Source organism: Plectrocnemia conspersa, unplaced genomic scaffold (genome assembly GCF_051122295.1).
Source record: "Plectrocnemia conspersa isolate PC_06_02 unplaced genomic scaffold, ASM5112229v1 ptg000007l, whole genome shotgun sequence".
Taxonomy (NCBI): domain Eukaryota; kingdom Metazoa; phylum Arthropoda; class Insecta; order Trichoptera; family Polycentropodidae; genus Plectrocnemia; species Plectrocnemia conspersa.
Window position 1 is genome coordinate 5,215,274 of NW_028277171.1, and position 27,333 is coordinate 5,242,606.

General features: G+C 27.3%; 2 protein-coding genes across 4 annotated transcripts; both read right to left on the reverse strand.

Annotated features, from left to right (window-relative positions):
• Positions 1-2,937: 2,937 nt before the first annotated feature.
• Positions 2,938-6,071, reverse strand: LOC148233724 (uncharacterized). 2 transcript variants are annotated; one of them, XR_015810225.1, is made up of 7 exons: positions 5,932-6,071; positions 5,663-5,873; positions 5,375-5,583; positions 4,403-5,302; positions 4,177-4,305; positions 3,701-3,774; positions 2,938-3,642 (listed from the first exon to the last, which is right to left on the reverse strand). XR_015810225.1 is itself a non-coding variant. In XM_088188715.1 (7 exons), exons 4-7 carry the CDS (start codon positions 4,467-4,469, stop codon positions 3,339-3,341), a joined length of 315 nt encoding a protein of 104 aa, XP_088044841.1. In that variant the 5' UTR covers positions 4,470-5,302; positions 5,375-5,583; positions 5,663-5,873; positions 5,932-6,071; the 3' UTR covers positions 2,938-3,338. The 2 variants fall into 2 exon arrangements, 1 of the variants encoding a protein (XP_088044841.1); XM_088188715.1 differs by having other exon boundaries at positions 2,938-3,383.
• Positions 6,072-6,944: 873 nt separating this feature from the next.
• LOC148233725 (chitinase-3-like protein 2) lies at positions 6,945-11,049 on the reverse strand. Of its 2 annotated transcripts, XM_088188741.1 has the most exons (11): positions 10,971-11,049; positions 10,767-10,889; positions 10,602-10,675; positions 10,313-10,542; positions 9,993-10,245; positions 8,973-9,922; positions 8,744-8,875; positions 8,318-8,391; positions 8,054-8,259; positions 7,754-7,997; positions 6,945-7,681 (listed from the first exon to the last, which is right to left on the reverse strand). In XM_088188741.1, exons 6-11 carry the CDS (start codon positions 9,037-9,039, stop codon positions 7,313-7,315), a joined length of 1,092 nt encoding a protein of 363 aa, XP_088044867.1. In that variant the 5' UTR covers positions 9,040-9,922; positions 9,993-10,245; positions 10,313-10,542; positions 10,602-10,675; positions 10,767-10,889; positions 10,971-11,049; the 3' UTR covers positions 6,945-7,312. The 2 variants fall into 2 exon arrangements, 1 of the variants encoding a protein (XP_088044867.1); XR_015810236.1 differs by lacking the exons at positions 7,754-7,997; positions 8,054-8,259.
• Between the last annotated feature and the right edge of the window lie 16,284 nt (positions 11,050-27,333).

The following is a 27,333-nucleotide window of genomic DNA, read 5'->3' on the forward strand; positions in this document are numbered from 1 at the left end:
TTTTGAGCTTTCCGAGAGACAACTTTTGATGGATTGCCACCGGGTAAAATCGAGGGGAAAGATTATTTGGCTCAACGATGCCATTCCCAGGTAAGTTAGGCAGAAATTTCAACGGTGTTTAACAAGTTGCTGGATGCGGGATGATCTGCCGCTTTCTCTGTGTTTCTGTCTTCCGTAGCAAATTGTTTCTGGGAAGCTGCTAATTCCCGCGAGAGTAATTACGGCGATAATCGTGACCGTTTTGGCCGAGGTCAAAGTTAACTACATTTCCTTAATATTTAATACGTTTTTAAAAAGTTCGAAAGTGCAGTAATATTATTATAAAATGCAAATGGACCTCGACAAACATGAAGATGTATTTTACTTACAATGATTAATTTACAAAGTTCTGATGAAATAACTCCATTAAATTTATTTTATATTTATTTAGTAGATCATTATCATCTTTAAGTTATTTTTAAATTACTCATGGTCGATATATATATCAGTTCACCAAGCATGAAAATTCATTTTCTAAGCGATATAATACATCTACTGGATTACCGCAAGGATTTGTTTATATTGTTCGTTAATGACGGTATCACATCTAAATAGAGAATTTAAATCACTCTGAAAAAAAAATTAGTTTGCATAATCAAATGTGTCTAAAGAATAATAAATCATATGCATACAGAAGCAAATGAATTTGTAACCGCTGTATTTGTCATTAATAAATAACGTGAAAAGCGAAGGGCCCATGTTACGTACTTGAAAAAATCAATGGAATAATTAAACATACTTTTAACAGTCAGTACCATAGTTTAAGAAATTTCTACTAATACTTAAATGTTAAGCAAAATTATTTTGTGAAAAGCCGGATAGTAAATATTTAAGACTCAACGGGCAAGGAAGCAAAATTATAGTGAGTTTAAAAAAAATTAAGTAATTTTCATATATGAACAATGTTTTTCCTTGTAGATTGAAAATCAATTCATTAAGAAATCCAATAATATTTGCAGCAAAGTCTATTTCACAAATTCATTTAGTATTTGATAATATTAGCTGAATGCGAGTTCCTTGTTGAAATTTTTTAACTGATCCAATGAATTTAATTTTTTTTAATAAAACTTTTTCGATTTATTAAGTATAAATTGTTGATTAGGTCGTAATAGAAAAGTAAAAGCTTTGTAGTGGCTAATACTTTACAATAGTAAGCTAAATGTTACCACAAGAAAAATTAAAAAAAAGTAAATAGATCGATATGAAAAATAGAAGCATCCTAAGTAGATAGGAATTAAATTTACAAAATTAGAAAAATATGATAAATTTAAAATGGGATTAAAAACCGCATTCAAAAGCTTGTAAAGAATCTTACAATTTTTAATAGTTATCGTCTCATGAGTTTATTATCGTACTTTATTAATCATTCTTTATGCGTTTAAAATATGTTTTTAGGAATAAAAATATTATTGAACAGTTTGGTTTACACGAAAATCACTCCAAGACACATTATCTTAATAGTTTGCTACAGCATATATGCGCTTATTTTATTATAAAAAAAATTAGGGCTTTTTAATATCTGAGCAAACTTTACTAAGATTACTCAGGAAAGTTTGCTCGAGCCGTTTCACTTTACCTTGTACCAAAAAAATTAAAAATATATACGTTTATCTTTCTACGCTGATGATACGGCTAATTTAACCTACGATTTAAACCAATCGTAAATAAATTTAAAAATCTTTAAAAATTTTAAATAAATATTAAGAGAAGTGAAAAATGAAAAAAACAACAAAATAATACAAAAACAAATATATCCATAAACGTAGATAGATTTTTTAAAATTGTAAGATTTTTACAGGCTTTTAGTAAGTTACAGATTATAAGTCCTAAAAGAATATAGTACAAAGGATTTATTAAAAAAAATACAACAAGTATTAGTTATTTTTATTCAAGTTTATTTTTAAAATAAATTTGTAAAGTAAACATATAATAAGAAAATTAGAGCCATGTACTTTTTCATGTTCAGAAGAAATAGTAAAAAAAAAAGACTATTTATTAATAATAATCTGCAAGAAATGCAGCAATAAGTAAAAGACAAGCTTTTAATATAACTGTTTTTAATGTATTTTTAAAATTTTATTATAAAAATGCTATTATATGCTATAATAAAAAAAAAATAATAATAAGTTAAAAAAAGTATTAAAACATTTTTATTTTTAAGCATTTTATACTTGTAAGAATTTATTACTTAAAAGCTAATGTAAAAAATAGTTAAAAAAATATATAAAATAATTGATTTTTTAAAGAAAGAAAGTAAAATTTGTAGTGTAGCTTGTGCAATATTTCGTTTGGATTACACTATAATACATTTTTTTGATAAAAAATATTTAAAATTGCTATTTATAAAATTTATTTTTAATTAGTATATTTTTTTGAATTTTGCATATTGAAAAAGTTATGAGAAAGAAACTGTAAAATAATATGCTAAATAGCACAATAATAAACAAATATATTATTTTAATGTTGAGAAAATGATTTATGTTGGTATATTATAATACATAATAAAATTAGATTAATCCTTTTTTCCATAAATATATAAATAATTGCACATAAGAAGCTTTTTGTCTAACACTAATCCATTAGGACAGTTAAATTTGTGGGTTACGAAAGCTCCACTCTTGTTTTTTGTGCAATAGTAAAAAATATTGCAATCGTTCGGATCGTTCACATATCCGGTAGATTTACAAATGTTGCTTGAGTCCAGAACAACTGCATTCGTTATTGTAATGTTTGAATTTGTTGAAGCATTGATTTTAGCATTACTTAAACTCATGATATTTGATTCGTTAGTCATAATTTGGTTAATATAACGAAGCATCGGATATTTTCCTTGATTACAAATATTTCCAAAATCGTCCTGATTTATATCGATCTCCACTCCTGCTATATTTTTCGACATATAGTTTTTAATCTTTATCGTAAGTGATTTTATGTTTTCGTACGTAATCCATTCTGTGCCATTATAGATAATATATGGAGCACCCATATATTCGTTCCACACATAAGTTGAAATTGAAATTAAATTGCAAAACTAAAAGAAATTAAAACATATTTATGAACACACTTATTTTAAATATCAGTGAATTAATGTATTTATTATTACATCTGTGTAATACATCTCACTTCCTTTATAAAGTGTAGGAGCACCTAAGTGTGATATATTTGAACTCTTTAATGTGTACATCCAGCCCAAAATATGAATACGAAAAACTATTTTTTCCTTCGGTATATCCATTGAAACTAATTTGTTCATGATGTTGTTTGTGGTATTTATATCATATGATGGACCAGTTATTAGTTCATATTGTTTTATCGTAGTGGAAATGTATATATAGTCCATTAATCTTAAAAAAATATTTAAAAATAATGTACAAAAAATATTGTAATAGCTAGTTACCTCCAGTTTACATCATTGTGATTTAATGCTAACTCTTGATCATATACAAATAACATTAAAAGAATTCCATTCTTCATCGTAATTTCCCGCATATTCTTAATAAACATGATATCGTCGATATCTAGTTTATACATATAGAGAGTGATACCATTAATATTGTATTTAATCGCTATTGAAATATATTCATTATATAAATAAAAGTTAGGCTAAAACAAATAATAGCTATGATTTATTAATTTAAAAATAAAATCATTGAATTCTTACAGAATGGTGGAGTTTGATAAACGTCTTTAAATGTTTGTTCTTAAGTTTTATTTCCTGTAGTTTCAATAATTCACCTGTAAAAAAAACATTTAATTTTTAAGATATTACTAACAAATGCTAAATTTTTATTTTTTCTTTGTCTATGTTTAAAAATCTTAAGTGACTATTTGATAAGCATATGTCAACAAAAATAACAATATATATTATATATGGTCCCTTATGTAAACTTCTTGAATAAAGCAAAAACCTTTCGTTTGAAACTAACAAAAAATTAAATATTTAGAATCTTTAATTTTTTTTAAGATTTTAATAATACATATTTTTCTATTTTTTTAAAAGTTTATATTTTTACTGCATAATAATTAATTACATATAATTAGATATTTACAAAGCAAGTTTTTAAAATATATTGATTTTTGTACATAAATTTAGTTTCAGAAAGGTATAACTTTATTCTACACATTAGTGAAACCTACCATTGTTGATATTTAATTCCGAGATAGTTTTTGGTTTAAGCGTAACCAGCCTCATTTGTAAATGTGTACAAAGAGATAGATCTAAATCTTCAATTTCTACACTATGGTCATATGTACAAAATATGTCCTCTACAAAAATAAGAAAAAGTAATAAATAAAGACGTAAGAAATACTATAATCATATTGCATTTTAATAAATACATTTTTACAAATTACAAGTACTCACTCATTGCTGAAGACTTAGAAAGTATTATAGTCACGACAAAAAGTTTGCAAAAAAAAATGAAATTCATTTTGTTTCGCGAATAACAGCAGAACAGGTCTTATTTTAAACTAACCGTATTTATAATATTATATAGGCATAAGTTATCTGTTACTTATTAATCAGTGTTTGCATGGCCCCCACATACTAAATCGGGCTCCCAGGCCAACATGTTTATCAGACCCCCTCTTCTTACTGAAATTCCGATTTTTTAACTTTACAGATATACTACAATACATTATTTTATTTAAAATATAATATTTATTTGTTGTGTTTTTTATATTTTTATTTATGTATGAAAATATGGTCAGCTGCTTTAAGGACTTAAAACTTATTTAAATACTCTCAATTAATTTGTGTTGTGTAACCTGCAAATATTTTGAAAATACATTTTTATAAATTATTAGCTTTTTAGCAAAAATCAATCCATTAAGACATTTAAATATGAGAGTTGAAAATGTTTCATTCTTGTTCCTAGCACAATAATATTGTTTTTACAATCATTTGGATTGTTCACATATCCAGAAAACACACAAACTTTGTTTGGGTCCAGGAGCACTGCGTTTGTTATAGTACTGTTAAATTCTGTTTTTAGCTTGCATTCAGAATTATTTAAATTAGTTGATCATAATTTTGTTAATATGACGAAGCAGCGGATATTTTCCTTGATTACAAATATTTTCAAAACCGTCATCAAATAAATCGATCATTACTCCTGTAATGTTTTGTGAAATATATTTTTTAATCTTAATCGTAAGGGATTTCATGTTTTCGTACATAATCTATTTTGTGTCATTATAAATGATATATATAGCACCCATATATTTGTTTCACACAAGTCGAATTCCAAATTAAATTGCACGTCTAAAAGTTATAAAATAATATTTATAAACACATTAATTATGAATATCAGTAAATAAATATATTTATTATTACATCACGGTAAAACACATATTTGTTTGCTAAATATGCAGGAGCACCTAAGTGTACTATATTTTAACTATTTAATATATACATCCAGCCCATAATAGCAATATGAAAGACTATTTTTTTCCTCTGAATATCCATTGAAACTAATTTGTTCATAACTTTGTTTGTGCTATTTATATCAGATTTTGAACTAGTTGCATCTGTTTCTGGTTGTACTATATTAGGTAAAAAGCATATATAGCCCATTAATCTTCAAAATCACAATGTACAAAAAATATTGTAATATTAAGTAACCTCAAGTTTACACCAAGTTATCTGTCGGCAATTCATTAACTTATATATATAACATTAAATAAAGTATATTTTTCATCGTAATTTCCCGCATAGTTTTAATAAATGCAATTTCCTCGGTCGTAGAAGTTCTTCCATAAATAATAAAACTAGTAATATCGTATCTAATCGCCATTGAAATAAATTCATTCACCCAATTATATTCATTATAATTCTGAAAAAAATAATAGATATAATTTAATAATTAAAAAAATAAATCATTAAATTCTTACCTATATTTTGATACTAAAAACCGTCTTTAAATATTTGAACTTCATTTTTATTTCCTTTTTGGTTTTGCCTTAAATTATACAAATTACTGTTTTATTATATTCCTTAATAAATTGTAGCTTATTAAAAATTACAACCAAAAAAATGTTTTGTATCAGTAACATGTATAGTATATATAATGTATGTTAGTAAAATTATTTATTTATTATTATTAATATAAACATTTTACAAAAAAGAAAATGGAAAATTCTTTGTTTTTGTCTTGTAAAAACTTGATTTTATGAAATTACTACATTTTTTTGATATTTTATAACCATATTTTTGATTTTTAAGAATCTATTTATAATGATTTTTTATATTTTTATAATGATTTTTTAAAGCCAAACATATAAAATCAGCAATTTATTTAAATTTGTAATTTTTAAATATTTTAACAAATACGCAACCCTATTTTTTTTAAAGGCTGGTAATTTTAAATAGATATTGCTAACTAAGCTGGGAAAAAACAATAACTGCATACTGAGACTTAATTCTTTGTTGATTTTGCACTTGTTGTTTCTGGTAAGTTACAGATTATAAGTCCTAAAAGAATATAGCACAAAGGATTTATTAAAAAAATGTAACAAGTATTAGTTATTTTTATTCAAGTTTATTTTTAAAATATATTTATAAAGTAAACATATAATAAAAATTATAATTAGAGCCATGTATTTTTTCATATTCAAAAGAAATAGTAAAAAATAATGACTATTTATTAATATTAATCTGCATGAAACGCAGCAATAAGTAAACACAAGCTTTTATTATAATTGTTTTTAATGTATTTTTTAAATTATATTATAAAAATGTTATTATATGCTATAATAAGAAAAATAATAATTAAAAGTAAAAAAATAGTATGTTGAACCTTTTTATTTTTAACCATTTATTATTTAAAAACTAATGTAAAAATAGATTTAAAAATATATAAAATAATTGAGTTTTTGAAGAAGGAAAGTAAAATTTGTAGTGTAGTTAGTGCAATATTTCGTTTGCCAGACACTATAATACATTTTTTTGATAAAAAATATATAAAATTGATATTTATAAAATTAATTTTTAATTAGTATACTTTTTTGAATTTTGCATTTTGAAAAAGTTATGAGAAAGAAACTTTAAAATAATATTCTAAATAACACAATATTAAACAAATATCTTATTTTAATGTTCAAAAATTTTTCTTGGTTTATTATAATACATAATAAAATTAGATTAATCCTTTTTTCATAAATATATAAATAATTGCACATAAGAAGCTTTTTGTCTAACACTAATCCAGTAGGGCAGTTAAATTTGTGAGTTACGAAAGCTCCACCTATGTTTTTTGTGCAATAGTGAAAAATATTACAATCGTCCGGTAGATTTACAAATGTTGCTTGAGTCCAGAACCACTGTATTCGTTATTGTAATGTTTGAATTTGTTGAAGCATTGATTTGAGCATTATTTGAACTCGAAATATTTGATTCATTGGTCATAATTTTGTTAATATGACGAAGCAGCGGATATTTTCCTTGTTTACAATTATTTTTAAAATCGTCATGATCTAAATCGATCTCCACTCCTGTTATATTTTCTGACATATAGTTTTTAATCTTTATTGTAAGGGATTTTATGTTTTCGTACGTAATCCATTCTGTGTCATTATGGATAATATATGGAGCACCCATATATTCGTTCCACACATAAGTCGAATTTGAAATTAAATTGCAAATCTAAAAGAAATAAGAACATATTTATGAATACACTTATTTTAAATATCAGTGAATAAATGTATTTATTATTACATCACGGTAAAAAACATATTTGTTTGCTAAATATGCAGGAGCACCTAAGTGTGCTATAATTGAACTCTGTAATATGTACATCCAGCCCATAATATTAACATGAAAAACTATTTTTTCTTTCGGTATATTCATTGAAACTAATTTGTTCATGATGTTGTTTTTAATATTTATATCATATGATGGACCAGTTATTTTGCTATCTGGTTGTTTTATCCATGTGGAAATGCATATATAGTCCATTAATCTTAAAAAAATATTTAAAAATATCAATGTACAAAAAATATTGTAATAGTTAGTTACCTCCAGTTTACATCTTTGTGATTTAATGCTAATTGTTCATCATATACATATATCATTAAAAAAATTCCATTTTTCATCGTAATTTCCCGCATAGTTTCAATAAATATAATTTCGTCGAGCCATAAATTTTCCACATAGAGAGTGATACCATTAATATTGTATTTAATCGCTATTGAAATATATTCATTAAACAAATCGAATTTATACTAAAACAAATAATAGCTATGATTTATTAATTTAAAAATAAAATCATTAAATTCTTACAAATTTGTTCAGTATGAAGAGCGTCTTTAAATGTTTGTACTTAAGTTTTATTTCCTTAAGTTTCAATAAATTTTCTGAAAAAAAAAATATATTTTTAAGATATTACTAGCTAATGCGTTCTTGTTATTATTTCTCTATCTATGTTTAAAAATCTTAAGTGACTATTTGATAAACATATGTCAACAAAAGTAACAATATATTATATATGGTCCCTTATGTAAACTTATTGAATAAAGTAAAAACCGTTCATTTTTTTAAAAGATTTTAATGTTACAAATTTTTCTATTTTTTTAAGAGTTTATATTTTTACTGCCTAATAATTAATACACATAATTAGATATTTACAAAGAATATTTTGATATATGTATGCACTTTAATTTAGTTTCAAAGTAGTATAACATTATTCTACAGATTAGTGAAACCTACCAGTGTTATGTTCCATTACATCCGCGATAGTTCTTGGATTATACATTTTCATCTCATATTGTAAATGTGTACAAAGAGATGGATCTACATCTTCAATTTTAAAATTATACTCAAATGTACAAAATATGTCTTCTACAAAAATAGGAAAAAGTAATAAATAAAGACGTTAGAAATATTATAATCATATTGCATTTAAATAAATACAGTTTTACAAATTACAAGTACTCACTCATTGCCGAAGACTTAGAAAGTATTATAGTCACGACAAAAAGTTCACAAAAAAAGATAAAATTCATTTTGCTTCGCGAATAAGAGCAGAACAAATCTCATTTAAAACTAACCGACCAACTAAATAATATACAGCCATAAGTTATCTGGTACTTATCAATCAGTGTTTGCATGGCCCCCCATACCTTAAATCGAGCTCCCAGGCCAACATGTTTATCAGACCCCCCTCTTCTTACTGAAATGCCGATTTTTTACCTTTACAGATATACTACATAATATTCTTTCATTTAAAATATAATATTTATATGTTTTTTTTTTTTATATCTTTATTTATGTATAAAAATATGGTCATCTGCTTCAAGGAGACTAGCTGAACACAAACTTATTTAAATACTCTCAATTAATTTGTGTTGGTGTAACTGCAAATATTACAAAAATATTTTTTTTAAAATTATTACATATTTATACGTAATTGCACACAAGAAGCTTTTTATCAAAAATCAATCCATTGGGACATTTAAATTGGAGAGTTGAAAATGTTCCATTCTCGTTCCTAGAGCAATAATAAAATTTTTCGCAATCATTTGGATCGTTCACATATCCTGAAAACATACAAATTTTGTTTGGGTCCAGTAGCACTGCGTTTGTTATAGTACTGTTAGATTCTGTCTTTAGATTGCATTGAGAATTGGTTAAATTCGAAGGATTCGATTCGTTGATTATAATTTTGTTTATATGTCGGAGCAAGGGATATTTTCCTTCATTGCATATATTAGAATAATCGTCATTCGGTAAATTTATTAAAATTCCGGTAACGTTAATCGATACTAAAAGTTTAATCTTTTTAGAAATAGATTTTTTGTTTTCGTATGAAATCCACTCAGTACCATTAAATGCATAAGGTGCACCCATATGTTCGTCCCAAACCGTATTCCATTTCATATTACATATCTAAAAGTAAAAACTGAGCTATAATATTATAACAATAAATATATGTAATAAAATATGTATATATAGTTACTTCTGTATACTTCACATTGTAATATTCTTTAACAACAGCAAGAGCACCTAAATGACCTACGTCTGTATACAACAATCTATATTTCAAGCCAGTTATATGCATATGAAACACCATTTTTTCAACAGGAATTCCTATTGAATTTAGTTTATTTAAGGTGTTTTGTATGTTAGTAATATTAATAAAAAAAGAAGTGTGGTACGGTTGCAAAATCATATATTCATCTTCAGTTTTAATGCATAAAAAGTCCATCATTCTAAAAATAATCTGATTTAGAACAATTTTTTTTACTGAAACACATACCTAATAAAGTTTTTTGTTACCTGTTAAGATTCAAAATGTCGATATTTTTATAATAAGTATCCCAATGGATGTGATACATATTAAGCATTAAAAACAATCCATTAGCACTCGTCGATGTATGTAAATCTTTAATAAATTGATATTTATCATCCGTATAATTATCTAAATCAATGGAGATCCCATTCAAATTGTATTGAAGCGTTAAGTTAACTATTTCTTGAGTAAACAATTTGTCAGGCTTAGAAAAATCCTGAAAGACATAACTTATAATATGTGTGATTATTTTAAAGTAGATCATTATATTCTTACAAAAAATTGGAAGTAAATAAACGTCTTTAAGTTAGTGTTTGTATTTTTTATTTCCTTAAATCGGACAAGATCACCTAAAAAAAGTTTTTATGCATATAATTTCGTTATGCTTTTTTCATTTATTTATTATTAATAATTGTGTTTTATAAATATATGATCTCTTACTTTTGACTGATTCTGAATGCAATTCCCAAGAATACACGACAAATTGTAAATGAGTACAAAGAGATACATCCACATCATTCAACGTAAAATTATTATATTTTGAATATGCACAAAAAATATTTTCTAAAAAGTATGGTTAATCAATAAATAAATATTGCGTTTTAAGGCATGAACATTATTATTGCCAATTAAGAAGTTACTCACTAGTCGCAGAAGAATGGGATATAATTATAGTCACGACAAAAATACTACTTAAATAAACTTTCACAGAATTCATTTCAATTAGCAAATAACGCCTAAAGCAAACTGTGTTTATTTACCGTGTTTATATAGGCACATGTTATCTGTTACTTATCAATCAGATATTGTAAATCACTTACAGCAATTTTAATACACCCATATATATTGTTTTTTTTTTGTATTTCATTGCATATTTTTTTTTCATAATATTAATTCAGGTCAGACGGACATCATCATAAGAGCATTACCATTCCAATACTAACTGCAGCGAGGCAAGTTGCAGGGGTACCCTGTAGGGTGACCTGGTAAAAAGAAAATCATTATTCCAATTATTATTATAATATTTATTTTTCTACCTTCGTGTTTTGATTTTTTTGTATGCGTTGCGCTGTTTTGTCGCTGCGCCTTTTTCCCGCGCTCTTTTGTTTACTCTCTTTTGTCTTTTATCTATTTTGTTACTGCCCCGCATTGTACAAGTGTTGTATGCTACCATTACAATTTCTCAAAATTTCGTATTAAAATAGCAATATTTTATTATAAAATAAGAATATCAAATAAATAGGCCTCTTAATTGCAATCAGAACAGTATATAATTTTACATTTCCGTCAATGCACTGTACAAATTGTTTTATCGTTACTAATTGTCTGATTGTTCAAGGAGAAATATTATTTGTAAATTTATTATGAAGCTTGAAACCATGCTATACCTATCTACATTTTGTTTTACTGAATCTGTTGCTAATTACAATGTTTATTTAACTTTTATTGACATTTATATTTAGGTTTATACATAGAAAAAATGCATTTAAGGTATCCAAATCTATCATCTATATTAACATTATAAATCCCTTATCTTATTGTTGCTCTAAGACAATAATAGGATTGGGTATTTTTATATAGTGGTGTATCAGATTTATATTTTTATATTTGGAGCAATAAATAAGCCGGAGGTAGATCTTATAAAAAAAATTCTCTAATACCTGCATGAGATGAAACTAGATGATAGACTCAAATTTAATAAAAATGTGAAGCGTGTGAATCTAGAAAAATATGTTATATTTACATGCTTGCAATGTTCTCTTCGTCTGAACTTTTGGTTGAGTTTGTATCATATTTTATTATATCTTACACGTCAGAAATATTAAAATCAATAATACTGTTGTAGTCTTCTAAATCAATATTATGATCATCTTCTAGTAATTTGAAAAAATATATATGATCCATATTCTTCTTATTATTTATTTTACAAAAAACTCAATATCTAAAAACAAGAAAAGGTACTACAGTAAAATTTCATAAATATGTACGTTTCTGAATATCACACGATCGACTTGGGCTGATACTAGTAAGTCCCTTTTAAAAGGCGTAAATATTTTGTGACAACGATTGTTTTAAAATCGATGTCTTGCTCGCACTCGTTAGATAAAATATAGATTCTACACATTTACTGTCCTTTTGTACCATATGTGCAAATGAATTAAGAAGTTTTGTGCTATTACTGTTTTTCTTTGTAGTTTAAAATAGATTAAAAAATATTTAAATACACATTTAATTCCAAATTACTATTTTTAATCAGTATCTGTACAAAAATAAAATAAAAACCACGACAGCATACCCGTAAAATATTGGTTATTCAAACTATACGATATTTTACCCCTTCAAATGATTAGTGATACTGGAGACTATCCATAGTTACGCGCTATACTATACTATGAGTATGACAGTCCAGGTAGGAGGTCTGTCGTATTCTCAGTCTGCACAATGTACTGATAGAAAACCCCATTAGATAAGAATCGTAGTTTCTAATAAGCCTAATGTAATACAAAATGTAAGCTATCTGCTAATTTTTTTTTAATCTGGTTGCTTTTAAGATATCTGTAGCCTATAAAAACATTTATTAGTAAAAATTAGTTTTCCTAAAAGTATTAGCGCTGACAAATAATGTATTTTTAATTAATTAAAACTTATTTATGACACAAAGACGATAATATAAAATCATTTGCGTTTGTCATTTAAAATAGAGGAAAAATTGTGTACCAAAGTCAATCTCTCAAAAATGCTGGATTTAAAAATAAATGCAAGCGTTATAGCGATTATTTAAGGTTTTTAGTCCTCCCTAAATAGCTAATGCATTTTAGATTATCTTTAAATTGTTAACCAGCTTATGATTTAGTTATTGTTTTTATTAAAATACTTTTTTTTTGTGATTCCTTATGTTTTACACATGTGCAACACGCAATAAGTATCGTAGCTAAAATTTTCCATCAGATACGATGACAACGGTGTTATTTTTTTCATAAGCAAATTATGATCTTTGTTTTTACTATTTTTTAATAATCAGATCAATCAGTATCAACGCGTTCACGTGGTCTAGAACAAATTTATGTATAGCAAACAATCGATTCGTTGGTCGCGTTTTTCGCCCCTATATACCCGTTTGGTTATCGCTTTTCCCCGGGTTATGGGCGGTTAGTATCGAAGATTTTTATATCCCCCAGGTACAGTGGTTCCCACACCCCTAGGCAATCTCGGTATGCGATGTGCGTGATATAAAATGATGTGGAGACTGATGAATAAAACATGCACCTTTTTTACAGCCGCCCGGAAAATTTACTCGGTTGCTCGCGGCTTTCTCGTATTTGACGTGTGATTTAATCACATTCAAAAGTCATACGGCTGACGTTTGACTCGGATTCATAAATATTGGATGTATAGGAAATATATACGAATTTAGTATATACGTGGCTAAGGGGATATATTGCATAAGATCGTATCAGTGCGGAATAATACAATAAAATAAACGCCAAATAAGTGGCTGGTTAATGATAGAATTTAGTATTTTTAGCCTCTTTTATAAACGTAACAATTTGGTAAATATACTGATACTTATGATTTATAAAGATATTTTATAGATATTTCGACAGATATAGCAATAAATAGTTATGGTTTTTTTTGCATAGAACAATAGATTCATTGAAGAAATGGAGTACGCGAGTCAGAGAAGAGTTTGCGAGCAGTGACATTTTTGTTTGGCAGGTACATTCTTCAGGGATGATTTTATAGGGACTCTAGAGATTATCAAGCATTGCACAGAGTCATAAGTCTAGTCACTAGACTAATAATAAAATTTATATCAAGCTAAATAAACTATTAGAATAGACGCTGAACGATTACATAATCATGCTCCTATTCTATAAACAATTAAACCTTAAATTCAAAATACTCTTTATTAGCTACTAAGTAATTGCATGATGAAATTAGTATAAGGCTAGGAAAACTATTTTTTTAATATAATAGTTGCCGTAAATATTGAAAATTCAGTTTTCATGCTAATATTTTTTCTTGTTCTTCAAAAAACATAATTGATTTTTAATGGATATTTTATATAAAATACCAAATAATAGATTCTTAAGTATATTCATTGGCGTAACCTGTTTTTATACAATAGTCATTTATTAAAATATTTTTTCCTTCATATTTTACATTTAAAAATAATAGAAACCAAAAAATTTAATGGTGTTTCAATATATTAAGTAGTCTAAAAACACATTTTTTCTTACATAAAACAATATTTAAAAAAAATACTTTCTAGAAGTTTTGTGAATTTCAATCTTTCAATTCCTATTCTGTAACACTTTTTCTTTAATATTTTCTGTTTTTAAGATCATTTAGGCATATTTTACCGCTTTAAAAGTTAAATTCTGATTTAAACGCTTTAATGACTTAAAAATGTTTTAATCTGAAGTGAATATGGCAAATGTTATATTATATAACTTTTTAATATTTTCAATTATAATCAATATAATTTGATATTGTGAGTTATTGTGTTCAGTGAGTAACAAAATTTAATACGGTCAGGCTGATCAATTAATATCTAAAAATGCTTCCACGTGAGTCCTTCTTTTTTTAGCCTATAGGCAGGTTATGCCAAATATATTTAAGCAAGAGCCCAAAGAAGATAGATTCAGATAATGATCAGGTTGATTCTCATTTGCAGAGGACGTCAAGGTTATATGGTCATATCCGGGTGCTGTAGGTGCAGTACCAGCACCAGCCTAACCTAAGCCAACGGCAGAGCGCCCGAATACCCCGAACGGAGACTGAGCCAATCACGAATGGTCAGACAATCTGCCGTCCAGTAAATTAATTTAAATTAAATATTTTTTTGTATGATCCCTTATGTCGTGACTACTAAATTTATTTTAATAAGCATTTTAAAACAAAATAAGAATCTTACCATACATAAATTGTAGTATCAGAAATAGGTTTTTAAAATTTATAAACTTGCATTAAAATTTTACAATTTTTTCAAAAAAAATTGATATTAATTTTTACGAACCTGTTACTGATATTAATTTAATTAGTTATAAATGTATTTTTACAATTAAAGTTTTCAAATTGTAAGACTAAATTTCGTTACTGACAGTCTAGTAAGCATCGTGTTGTATACATAGATATATAGTAGATGATAAGGAAAAATAGTATGTTTTGATAACAGTTCAAATATATGTTTTGATAACAGTATTTTATTTATTATAATATTTATTTATTTATGACATGGTATCCGATGCTTTTTAAGATGTCAACACGGCTGAACAAATATACAACTAAAAGTATTTTATCATGAAGTTTATTGCACACATGAGATAATCAAAATAAAGTTTGTATGCGTATATATATATATATATACAGAAAAAAATCGTTGTCGAGTTAATTTTAGAACTATATATTTTTAAGTATTGTGAAAAAAAATATTATCCAATATTACTTAATATAATTGATAACAAACGTTGCTATGAAAATAAGATTATATTATTGTAAAAACAGCAAAAAAATAATTGTATTACTATAATACCAAAGGTCTTGTTACTAACATCACTATTATAAATCTGGACAGTCTTTGATGACTAGAACCCCTTTTAATAGATTTTTCTTAGCTCTGTCTTGATTTTTTTCTAAGATTAAATGTGAAGATTTTTAAGGTTAAAAAGTAATTACTGAAAATGAGCAACTACGTGGATATTATTTTGTGTGAATATGAAACTTTTTTAATGTTATCAAATTGAGACTACCTTGCTATTTAGTTTTTACATACCGCATAATTTAGAATATAATATTAACTATATATAAACGTTTCTAAAAATGGGGTTAAAAGTATTTTAGCGCATTCCATACAAGAGATAATTAAGTTAGCGTTTCATTTTGATCGGAGTTTTGCTCTGACGTGTCGCAAGAGGAATAAAATCAGATCGGTACAGTTCGTCTTATTCAAGCAACCAAATCTGCATTCATCAATCTTCCTTAGTGTCTTTTAGGGATATATACACCAAATTCCATTTCATTGCACCACATAACCGAGCTAAAGCGTATTACAATTTACAGACTAACCCAAAAAATGGAATTTTAATACTGATAATTCAAGTAGTAATTGTGAATTAATAGTACAATAGAATTATAAGATTTGGCCTATATATACAAAGTATTATCATAAATTACGATTACTAACAATTTTAAATTTTTTTTTTACAAATTACATATAACTCATCGGCCTAAAGGCCGTGATGACGGCAAGCATTTTTTAAATTAGGTATTTGATGCTTGATTTTATTTATTTATTACTACTCAGTGCACTTTAAGAAGGTGGAGGAAAAGCTTATTTACGTTTTATAAATATAAATTACCTTTCAAAATAATTGTTTTATTTTTTCATTTCGGTACATGTATTACATATATTATGTACATATATTTAATTAAAACCGTACAAAATATCTCTGTGCAAAAATTCAAGTAGATGTCGTATTAAGGTCTACTTAAAAATATATTTTGAGAAGGCCTTTTACTAGATTTGTCATAATGTCATATGTTATGATTTGATTTAACTAGCAACATTGAAAATAATAGAGTTAATTTGGGTTAAGAAAGATGGCATAGAACTAAATTCAGCGCTCTTGTTTGCAATAGTAGTGACAAAATTAATTTATATTTAAAAAAATCTGCTTTTCAGATTTACGTCACAAAGGTTTACATGCAATTGAAGAGGAATTATGTTTTGTTCAACTCTCGAATTGAGATCTCGTGAAATTGATGTCTACAATATGAAGGTAATGAATTAAATAATGCATTTCTGTATCTGTTAATGGAGCTTCAGCAATGTTGGGTCATGCTATTGAATTTTTGGCTTTGGCGATAGAAAAAAATGTAAAAATAAAATGAATCACTCTATGATTCATAACCAGACATTGCTTGTGAAACATTTGGAAGCTTCACTGGAAGTAGTCATGATGTTACAAGGTTGTCAAAGAACATGCATTAAACACTCCACTATTACGTGAATTATTTACAAATTGTGAGGCTAAATATACAGACCTACTTTATCATACAGAAGTGAAGTGGCTCTCACGTGAAAATATCGGAATCGAGTGTGGGCTCTCAAAACACTTTCAAAGTTGCACGTCTTCCATATTTAGCTAATATATTTGAGTTTTATAACGCATTTAACAAAAAATTTCAATGAAAAAACAGCAATATAATTTCAGCCAGAGAAAAGATATCATGGTTTGGATCTAAGCTGTTATATTGGAGACAAAAATTAGAACAAAACAAGATAGCTATTTTAAAATTTATCTTGGTTTTAAGATGATTGTGAAACATTTGATTGTGTAAAAAAGATGTCAGCAATAAAATTATGACGCACTACACATGGAACCCTAATGGTCTGCTAAACAGTGGAGAAAAACTACAAGTTTCTTTAGATATTCAAAAAAATTATACATGTCTCATTTCAGAGACATACTTTACAAATCAATCTTACATAAGGATCAGAGGCTATAAAATATAATATTAATTGCACCCGCAAAATAAAGCAAGGGAGGTAGCACTTATATATTTAAAGAGAGTTTTGAGCATTATGAAGAACAGCAAATACACATAGATGAAACTCAATTAACAATGGTAGAAATTAAAGCAACTAGACAAAATATACCAACATATGCCAAAGCACAATAAAAAAATAATATTTGAACCTTTTAAAGCAGCTCGATGAAAGATATATTGTGGGAGGGAATTTTAATGCCAAGCATTCACAGACTAGGGATCAAGATTAACCATTACGAAAGTATTAGGAACATTGTAAATTCGTTGCGATAGACATACATCGTAACAGCACGTCAACATCGAGGCAGTAAACTCCTCAATGTAGACAACTTGAAAAAACGGCTAAAGAGAACATAGCCTTTCGAACTGATCTAGTTAACATTAATGAAACTCATTTACTATGAGTAATTGTGTAGTGTGGAGCAGAATACTTTTAAACGCCAATGGGTAAACATAGTGTTTAAAAACATAAAAACATAGAGTAAAATTAATTGTTGGTCATAAACAAGACCAGTTTTAATAATTTTTTTTTATTAAATTACGTAAAAATCAGAGCGCCTTGAGAATACTTCGAAGATTAAATAATAAATAATGAGTTGTTATCGTTAAGGGACGGGTTTCACTAGCAGGTGGTTCGTGCAATATTAATCAACGATTTTCTTTTGTGGTAACAAGATCTCTCTAGCTATGTGAAATTTGTCTTACTTTTAAAGCGTAAGAGAATTCTCTTCTCGTTGTTTGAGCGCTCGTTATGGTGTTCTTGAAACTACGTATGACTAATAGCGCAGGTGTTTAAAAACCCTACATAGTATTTATTTCGAAAGAATCAATTCTCTTGTTTTAGTCGATGGAAAAAGTTCACTAATATTTTAACGTGAAGGTAAGTGTCTAAATCATTGGTATTAATAAAAAGGTGGCTACATAAATTAGACATACATTTATGTAAAATCATTTCTAATAATTTAGTCGACGATTACAACAATAAAATTTTAAAGCTGTAGTGGTTTTTTTAGGTTTTATTTTTATATTTGTGATTAAAGATAAACTTTTTCATTTTAAAACATGAAAACTAATAATAAATATTGGAGGCTTCCGAAAGGTATGTATTTATTTTTTAATGATAATTTAGGAGTTTGTTAAAATATGTATTTAGTTTAATTGGTTATGCGAAATAAATAAATATGTATTTAAAATACGTTATTTTTATGCTAGTCTGTATCTCACACATTTATTTACAAAAATACATTTTCAAGAATATCCGATATACGGTAGAAAAAAATCTCGATACCGTAATCGGATCGAGCTGCAACGCTGAAAATGTAATATACCCTAATTTACATACAATTTCCAATAGGCCACTAAATTCAAGCTTACTCGACACTATCATCTCGGTTTTATTCTCGGAGAAAAGACTCGCGTCACTCATTCTCAGCTCTCTCCTCGTCTCTTTCGCGCTTTCGCCCCGAATCGGAGTCAAGCAGGGACGTATTTAGGGTGGCGGCGGCGCCCTAGACGTTTAGCGAAATCATTCGAAACGTCACATACAAGCATTGGGTAGTTTTATTTGCAACCCTTTATGATAATTGAACCGGTTATGGGTCGAGTGGTAGAGCTTAGGATAGAGCTTTTTTTCGATGAGACTCGGTGAATATCAGGTCTCTCTGAAGTATTTTTTTCAGCAAAAACTCTAGAGCACCTCTAGATTGTCTTCTTATTTTATTGGCATTCGTTTTCGCTTTCGCCTCTTCCTTTTCAATCATAGCTAGGAAAATTATTGGAAAACCTTTAGCGTTTAACATCGAGAGTTGTTAGCTTTATCGAAGCGTGGGTGGCTAGAAGCTCAAACAATACCTAATTGTTAAAATTAATTAACAATTTTGCGTTAAACGCCATTTCTCACATGAACAAGCAATTTTCGTGTAATTTTGACGAAATCAATATTGTATTTGACACAGTAATAAAAATAATAAAATATAAATAAACGAAGAGGAGCTTGTTGAACTTAAATAAAATAAAGATATTTACCTCAAAGATAAAGCTGCTAATAAAAGTAGCGCTACACGCATTGCTTACTTCACTGATAATGTTGTGTGGCACGTGCTTTTTAGCTGTTGATAGGTGATGCTTCTGTAATATAAAAAAAATAGCTTGATTATTCAGATTAATTGTAGTAAGCAAGCAAATTTATATTGACCAAAGTGCCAATATGCCTGTGCTTTAGTCATTTATACGTATATTTTGGTAAATCATTTTATAGAAGAAATATACCGTTATAAATCTCTATAACGTCAAAATTAAAAATAAAAATACAACTGTGTGTAATACATATATAATTTATATATTTTCATAACACATTTATAATGCTGATTTTAATTTGTACAATTTATATATTTATATTTTTCTCAATTACAGCAGTTTTAAAATTTCTCTACAATTCGCGATATACAATAATAAAAATATAAATGTTTATTTTCGTCGCAGTACTACGTCATATAGTTTCTAAATCGTTTCGAAGATTGAGTTACGCTCTTGTGATTCAAGTGACTGCTTAACTGAAGCGGATTGGAAGGTCAAAGGTAAAAGCAACTGCTTATTTTACATTCTAACAATCTGTTAATAAGTTGCTAATTAAAGATTTTTAATAAAAAAACTACTCAAAACATATTTTATGAACGCAGTACTGAACCAATAATTTACGAATATTTTATCAGCAATTTATTATTAAAAATAAAAATCGCATGTTTATTTTTTTAATTAGCATCAAATGTTAAATAAATGTCAATACAACAAAGTCCGTACGGTAAAGTTTGTGTCTCTGTGTAATATAATTTCATTATCCTCGTTTTGATATTTGTCGCTTGATATGTCAAACGCTGTGACATTTCTACGGCAAATTTTCGTATGACACAATGGAATTAAATTTCAGTTTAATTAATTGAAAATGTCGGCGCCCCATCTGCCGCCCTTATGGGCTTTTTTTTATACCCTTCGGGCTTGTCCGACCGGAATTAATACAGAGAAAGTGAAATAAAAATAAAATCAGAACATACATAGTCAAGGTCGTATCCAATTTTTGACGACTTTATTCATGATTTGTCAAAAAGATTGGCATGACACGACATCTGATATGTCAAAACCTAATATTAATATAATTTTATGTGAATGACGACATACGTGAACAATTTAAATTGTAATTGTAATGGTAACTGGATTTCACTGATTGCTGTTTGTTTATTTTATATCATTCCTGAATAATTAGTAGTCGTGATGTTTTATATTTCATTAGTTCATGACTATATAATATTAAAAACAAACATTTTTTCCAAATAGTTTATTAAAAAATATACAATGTCAAGAATCTTGACTTTGTTAATTCAGAACGTATAGTTACAGTAAAAATAACATATGTAAAATAACGATAGGTGAATTTAAATTTGTTCTTACGTATAGTGCTTTTTTGATTTTTAGCCCTACAAAACTTATATATTTAGTGGAATATTTAAATTTAACCAAAAAGGAAATAATGTGAAAATATAATTCTTCCAGAATCTTGGATTGAAAATAATCTTACTAACAAATTAAAAGTGATTTTCCAAGTACGCTCGTCGACGCGATTCGAATAAATCATATCTAAGCATACCTTGTAAGAATTCGGTATGAAATAAAAATTGACAGTATTGATATTTTCTGATGTACCGTTACCTGAGAAACGTAAGTCGGTCTATTTGCCAACAAGACTAGAGAAATATGCTTAAGTGTACAGCGCACTAGTGAATATACAAGATGCACAATGCCCTCGAGGTCGATGGATGTATTGCAAGACAAATACTTGAAGCATTTATTGCATATGTTTCATATACGTTTATATAATCTGTAGTCATATATGATAAGTTTGATGTAACTGAATATCTTGAAAGAGGAATGATGCACAGAACAAAAATTGATTAAAAACCATGACGTATACATATTTTGCCACATATGCATATTGCGAGTCGTCGCTCGGAACGGAACGATCTAGGTGATTTTTTTTGCTGCAATAATGGTTTTAATTTATTTTGCTGTAATCAAACTTATTCAGCTAAATAACCGACTGCCTCACAGTCATTGTCACGCGATCATCGTGAAAGATAGTAACCCCAAATATGAATAGATAAAAAATACGTTTTATTTTCATTTATATGGTTTGATCGACATTAACTTCAATCTTCATACGTACTAAGTGTATATTTAATGTTCACGTTTAAAACGTACTTGGTTTAGTCAAATCTAACGTATATGTGCATTAATGAAAAACTCACTTTTCGGCCTCGGAGCCCGTCGACGGGAATTCAAAATTTGAAGATTTCATTACGAAGATTGTTTTGTGAAAAAAAAACATATCTAATCTTCTAATCCTGAACACATTATGTATATATTTAATTTTCATAGTTATAACACACCTAGTTAATTTACAATCCGATTATTTATAATTAGTCAAATGGAACAACGCACATGAAGAATTAATGAAAATTATTATCGCGTAGCAAAATTTTATTTATAAATAATAATTATTTAAAACTGTTGCCACGCTACTGTCGGCCATTTTGTTCGATATTTGAATGCTTGTTTTTCATTGGTCGAAACAACCGAATGCATTACTGGCAGTTCAAAAATTAATCAGAGCAAATTCAATTTTCAATTTTTATTAATATAATTAAATATATTTCCTTTGTTTATTTGTATACACCGTTCATACAAAGCGATACGATTTATAAAGTAGAATGTTAAGCATATAATTTTAGAACAATTATATATAAAAATATCAGTGTTTCTTAAACTTTTAAAAATGTATAAGTGTGTCTCTTCTATTTGAATAATTCGTCTACCCCTGATATATTGCATTAAGTAAGTAAGAATACCATGAAAACCTAATTAGATTATTTTTTATGAAAAATAGTGCTTAAAATATATATAAAATTATTACCTTAATATTTTTTCACTATGTTCTTATTCATTAAATACTATATTTATATTATTACAAACAAGTTTTTTTTTAATATTATAATATTTGTTATCAAATAATTGACTAGTTAAATTGTTAGATAACATGTAAATGTACATATACATATAGCATTGTATTTATCACACTTAAGTGCTCTGATTCAGTTAGGAATACATTTTGGCTGTTGACCGATGTAATATGACGAGTCTGATTTCCCAGCAGATTTCACGATATTTTTAACTTAAATTGTACTGTAGACAAGGTCGTATCAATTTCAACCGACGATTTTATTCGCAATAGGTCAAAAAGATTTCTTCGGCATTTGTTCACGTAGACAAATTATTTCGCCTGCGAACGCCGAAGTAGTATCAACAATCCAATTTTACACAACAAACACTCGCGCAGTTTGCACAGGAGGAAGATAACGACTCTGTCGAGAGGACCATTGCTTACGGAGGTGGATGGAAGAGGAGAGGAGGAGCTAAAACGGCAAACAAACACCTGGTCCTCCAGAAAACGGTAAAGAGGTACGAAAAAAATAAGACAAAAACGTGGGTTTATCACAAATTGGATAACTACGAGCCGAGGGTGGGACCTGCTCCCGCCGCCGGGTTTAGTTTTTCCACCCTATGATTGATGGGGGGATGAAAAAAATCTCTTTCGGCTACGCGAGAAAACAGCTTTCATATTTGTTCTTCCCCGGACACGAGTCTGGCGACTCAAGTGTTTGCAGTAATTTCTGCGTTTTATTTCATCGTTTATCTGCGGCTGTGTTTCAATCTTAAAACTTGTCTGAACTGTATTTTGAAATTTCAATTTCAATGCCGAAATTACTTCACTAGACAAATCAGCCATATTCAAAAACATTCGTTTATTATTTACACTATAAAAAACATAAACTTATCCCACATTCGCTGATATTTATATTTTTAGATACACAAGTAGCTTAGTGTAGCTTTGCAAAATATTTATATATTATTTGGTATACAAATTAGTATTTAAAATTAAAAAAAGTGATGTATATTATTTTTATACATTTATTTCGAATGACTTACAATTAAGAAAAAAATAGTATGATAAATGTCACTTCTTATATGTTAAAATATTGTTTTTATAAAAAAATTTAAATTATAGTTAGCGCAACCTTTCAATGAAATATCGGTCTAAGGGCCGCAATAGCGGCAAGCCATTTAATAAAGCTCAATTCAACTTGTGGTTTAGTGTAGCATGGTGCGACCAATAAATAGTTTCAAATTAATGCTTTGAGAGCCACACAAATTAATTTTAAAAGCTGCAGTTTTATAATAATATATATTGATTGTGTGCTATGTTTTATAGCCAAATTTCGTAATATACCATAACATAGTCAATTCCAAAAAATCACTTAGTGTCAAAAAACATATTTTTTTGCTAATAAAATAATAAAATTTAAACCGTATAATCACGTTTTCTTTGGTAGTAATAAAACTGAATATACTTCAATTTGGTTTTAAGCTCTTTGTGTACGTAGGTATATCTGCTAAAAGTTTGGGAACCCTTGTTTATTTTTATTTTTAAATACATTTACATAAAATATGATTAAAGCTATTCATGTGTCATATCATCCATGACAAAACGTGATATTAATTCGTTCTTAGACTTAGTTTAAAGCCATATTAGGCGATATATATTTTTACAACTTTCTCTTATAAAAAAAGGTACGAAAATTTTTTTTGGAGACAATATAATAGTCCTTGACGCAAGACGGAAATTGCGATGTTTGAGTGCACTTTAGCTCAAATTGGGATCCGTCGCTTTAAAGAAAAAATATAAAATTAGAATGAAGCGTAATTATTCAAAAAAATAATTATAACGATTAAGCACCTTTCAAGTCATCTAGAATCGTTCTTGTTAGTGAATTGTATTAAAACTGAAAGGTCTACCGAGTTCAAATAAAAATTTCTAAACTATAAATAAACTAATTGTCGTAAAAATATAATAAATAGTCTAGTTTATTATCGTTGATTATATTTTTAATAATTTTCAGACACATTTATAGTTTTTTTATACTTTTGTTTTGACAAAATATTTTTGAAATGCATTTTATTCAGTATATTTAAAAAAACATATTTGTATGAAAAAAAAGCGTTAAATATTAGATACTAACAGAATAAAACTTTTATGCTCTAATATTATTTCTAGCATATAAGTTTTATTATTTAATTATTAGTTAACGTATATAAAAGGTATTAACTTATAAAGGTAATAAATTAGCAACTAACATATTTTAACAAATAGTGTAGTCAATGATATATTTTCACTATAGATTTAATTAAGACATTCTTATTTACCTGTTAGTTCATAATTGTTTTAATTTTCTCAAAAACATATAACTTTTCTGTATTTTCTTAATTCCATGCGCTCTATATATTACGCACACGACATTTTAAGAAACGCATTAACAGCACAGTATAAGCATTTAGAGTTGTTTCAATGATATTATTTTTATAAAATGCTTTTAATAAGTAAATCAAATAAAAATCAAAACCTAAGATAAAAAAACATATTTTTTTTATACTCGGTGTTATATTGTGGTTTTATTTGTATTGTCGTTGTTGCAATTTGCACGTTATGTACATTTTTACTTTCAATTATTTCACGCCGCTCCGAGAATTGTTTCTGGGCTGGATGCTGCAGTGGCGCGAGAGTGTTTTTGTGTCTCGGCGTATCCTCGAGACAATTTATATCTCAGCCAAAAAGTATAGAAAGACAATAGCGCAACAAAAGTAAAAAACTGCTCTAAATCAAGTACGTCAGAAGCTCGATTTTATGATAAAAAATATATCAGTTTTTTATTTATAAAAATATACTCCGACGTGTATTGATACGATTAATACTTTGTCGTCCGGATACTTCTTTATAAAATGTATACACATAATATATTATCGTATATTTTAATTAGAAAGAACATTGAAACCATCGATTCACACTAGGAACAGATGTAATCCATTTTCTCTGGTTTATTGGATGCAATAATTAGTAGGGGAAACAGAGGTTATTTATGGCGGTGCAACCTTTTCCTATACACGTATACGTTAGTAACCAAATTAAAAATCTTTTAAATTTCAGACCCCCAATAAAGCAGTCACGTTGATGGGTTGTACAGATAGGCTCGCATTAAACTAATGTTATATTATGGGATTTATTTTTTTAGAGTAAAACTTAAACCTATATTTTTACGAAAAAGTTAAGCCAATATTTTTTTTATTTGAATAGGATATGTAAAAACTTTCAATTATTTTTGGCGTTTATTATTGTCCAGCATATTTTGTATAACAACTTTAAGCTCTTTCGAATTACAGTTTTTTTGTATTTTTAAGTATCACTCTAATATATTTATTTAATATTCTTTTTTAGAACATCATTTTTCGTGACTGTTTTTTATCTCAATATATTAGTATTTAAACCAAGTTTAATTAATTTTATATATTTTTTATTAATTTATGTTACATTTTCTGTTTAATACTTAACTATTTTTTATCACAATAATTACTTTTATTAACTCTCCTATTTTTGTACATTTATTTTTTATTTACATAGTTATTTTTTTCTTTAATATTTTAATGTCCACTTAATATTTCTGGCGTTTTAATTGCTTACCATTGTCGGTGATTTTAAATATGTACCAATGATAATTTTATTGCTAATATATTATTTTTTCTTATATATTATCTTATGATACTCGTATATTTATGTCTTATATTTATTTATATTCATTGTAAGGTTTTTAATAATGACTAAAACAAAAATGTTTTGGCTCAACAATATACATAAAAATGTACTTCACTAAAGAAAACATAAATTGACACCGAATAGTACTAAGCCCTATTATAATATATTTTCTTATTTAGACTCGCAGATTTATTTATTTATTTAAATTAAACTAACAACAATGTGACCTCACAAGTTATCCCATTGCTGTGGGTCAAGATGGTAAAAAAAACATTTGACATAAAAGAATATTTAAATTTAATAATAGAGCTAGAACAACTTCTTGAAGCTGACATTAAATATACAAATTTGAAATGCTGGCGTATTAAGGAGCTGGAAGGCGACAAATAAGCGAGTAGGCTAGTGCGGAATTCCTGGTTCTAACGGTCATCAGAAGATGACGCGATCGTGATTCTTTAGAAAGCAAAACTAGAGTTTGATTGTCAGTAGAACTCTTTAGTAGTTTACAGAAATCCTTAGCAACATACAACTATTAGTCCCATCTTAATGTGTGTCATACACGTGTAATGTATGTATGTAAATAAAATATAATAATTGAGATGTGCATGTCTATTTAGTTTTTTATTGTGCGTATTACATTATATATACAAAATGGCGAAACGACGGGCCTTGCGCATATAGGGAGAAGAGAGAACCCACCTTAAATATTTTATTAAATGAATTCTGATGGTAGCAATGTGTGAGAGGGAGTGCTGGGTCCGA

Excerpts from the sequence above, each read along its gene's own strand:
- LOC148233724 (XM_088188715.1), bottom strand. The coding sequence starts at position 4,469 with ATGAATTTCATTTTTTTTTGCAAACTTTTTGTCGTGACTATAATACTT. Across the intron at positions 4,306-4,402 it reads TTCTAAGTCTTCAGCAATGA|AGGACATATTTTGTACATAT; the intron begins GTGAGTACTTGT and ends TTATTTTTGTAG. Across the intron at positions 3,384-3,700 it reads TTATCAAACTCCACCATTCT|ATTAATGGACTATATATACA; the intron begins GTAAGAATTCAA and ends TATTTTTTTAAG.
- LOC148233725 (XM_088188741.1), bottom strand. The coding sequence starts at position 9,039 with ATGAATTTTATCTTTTTTTGTGAACTTTTTGTCGTGACTATAATACTT. Across the intron at positions 8,392-8,743 it reads TGTAATGGAACATAACACTG|AAAATTTATTGAAACTTAAG; the intron begins GTAGGTTTCACT and ends TTTTTTTTTCAG. Across the intron at positions 8,260-8,317 it reads TCTTCATACTGAACAAATTT|TATAAATTCGATTTGTTTAA; the intron begins GTAAGAATTTAA and ends TATTTGTTTTAG.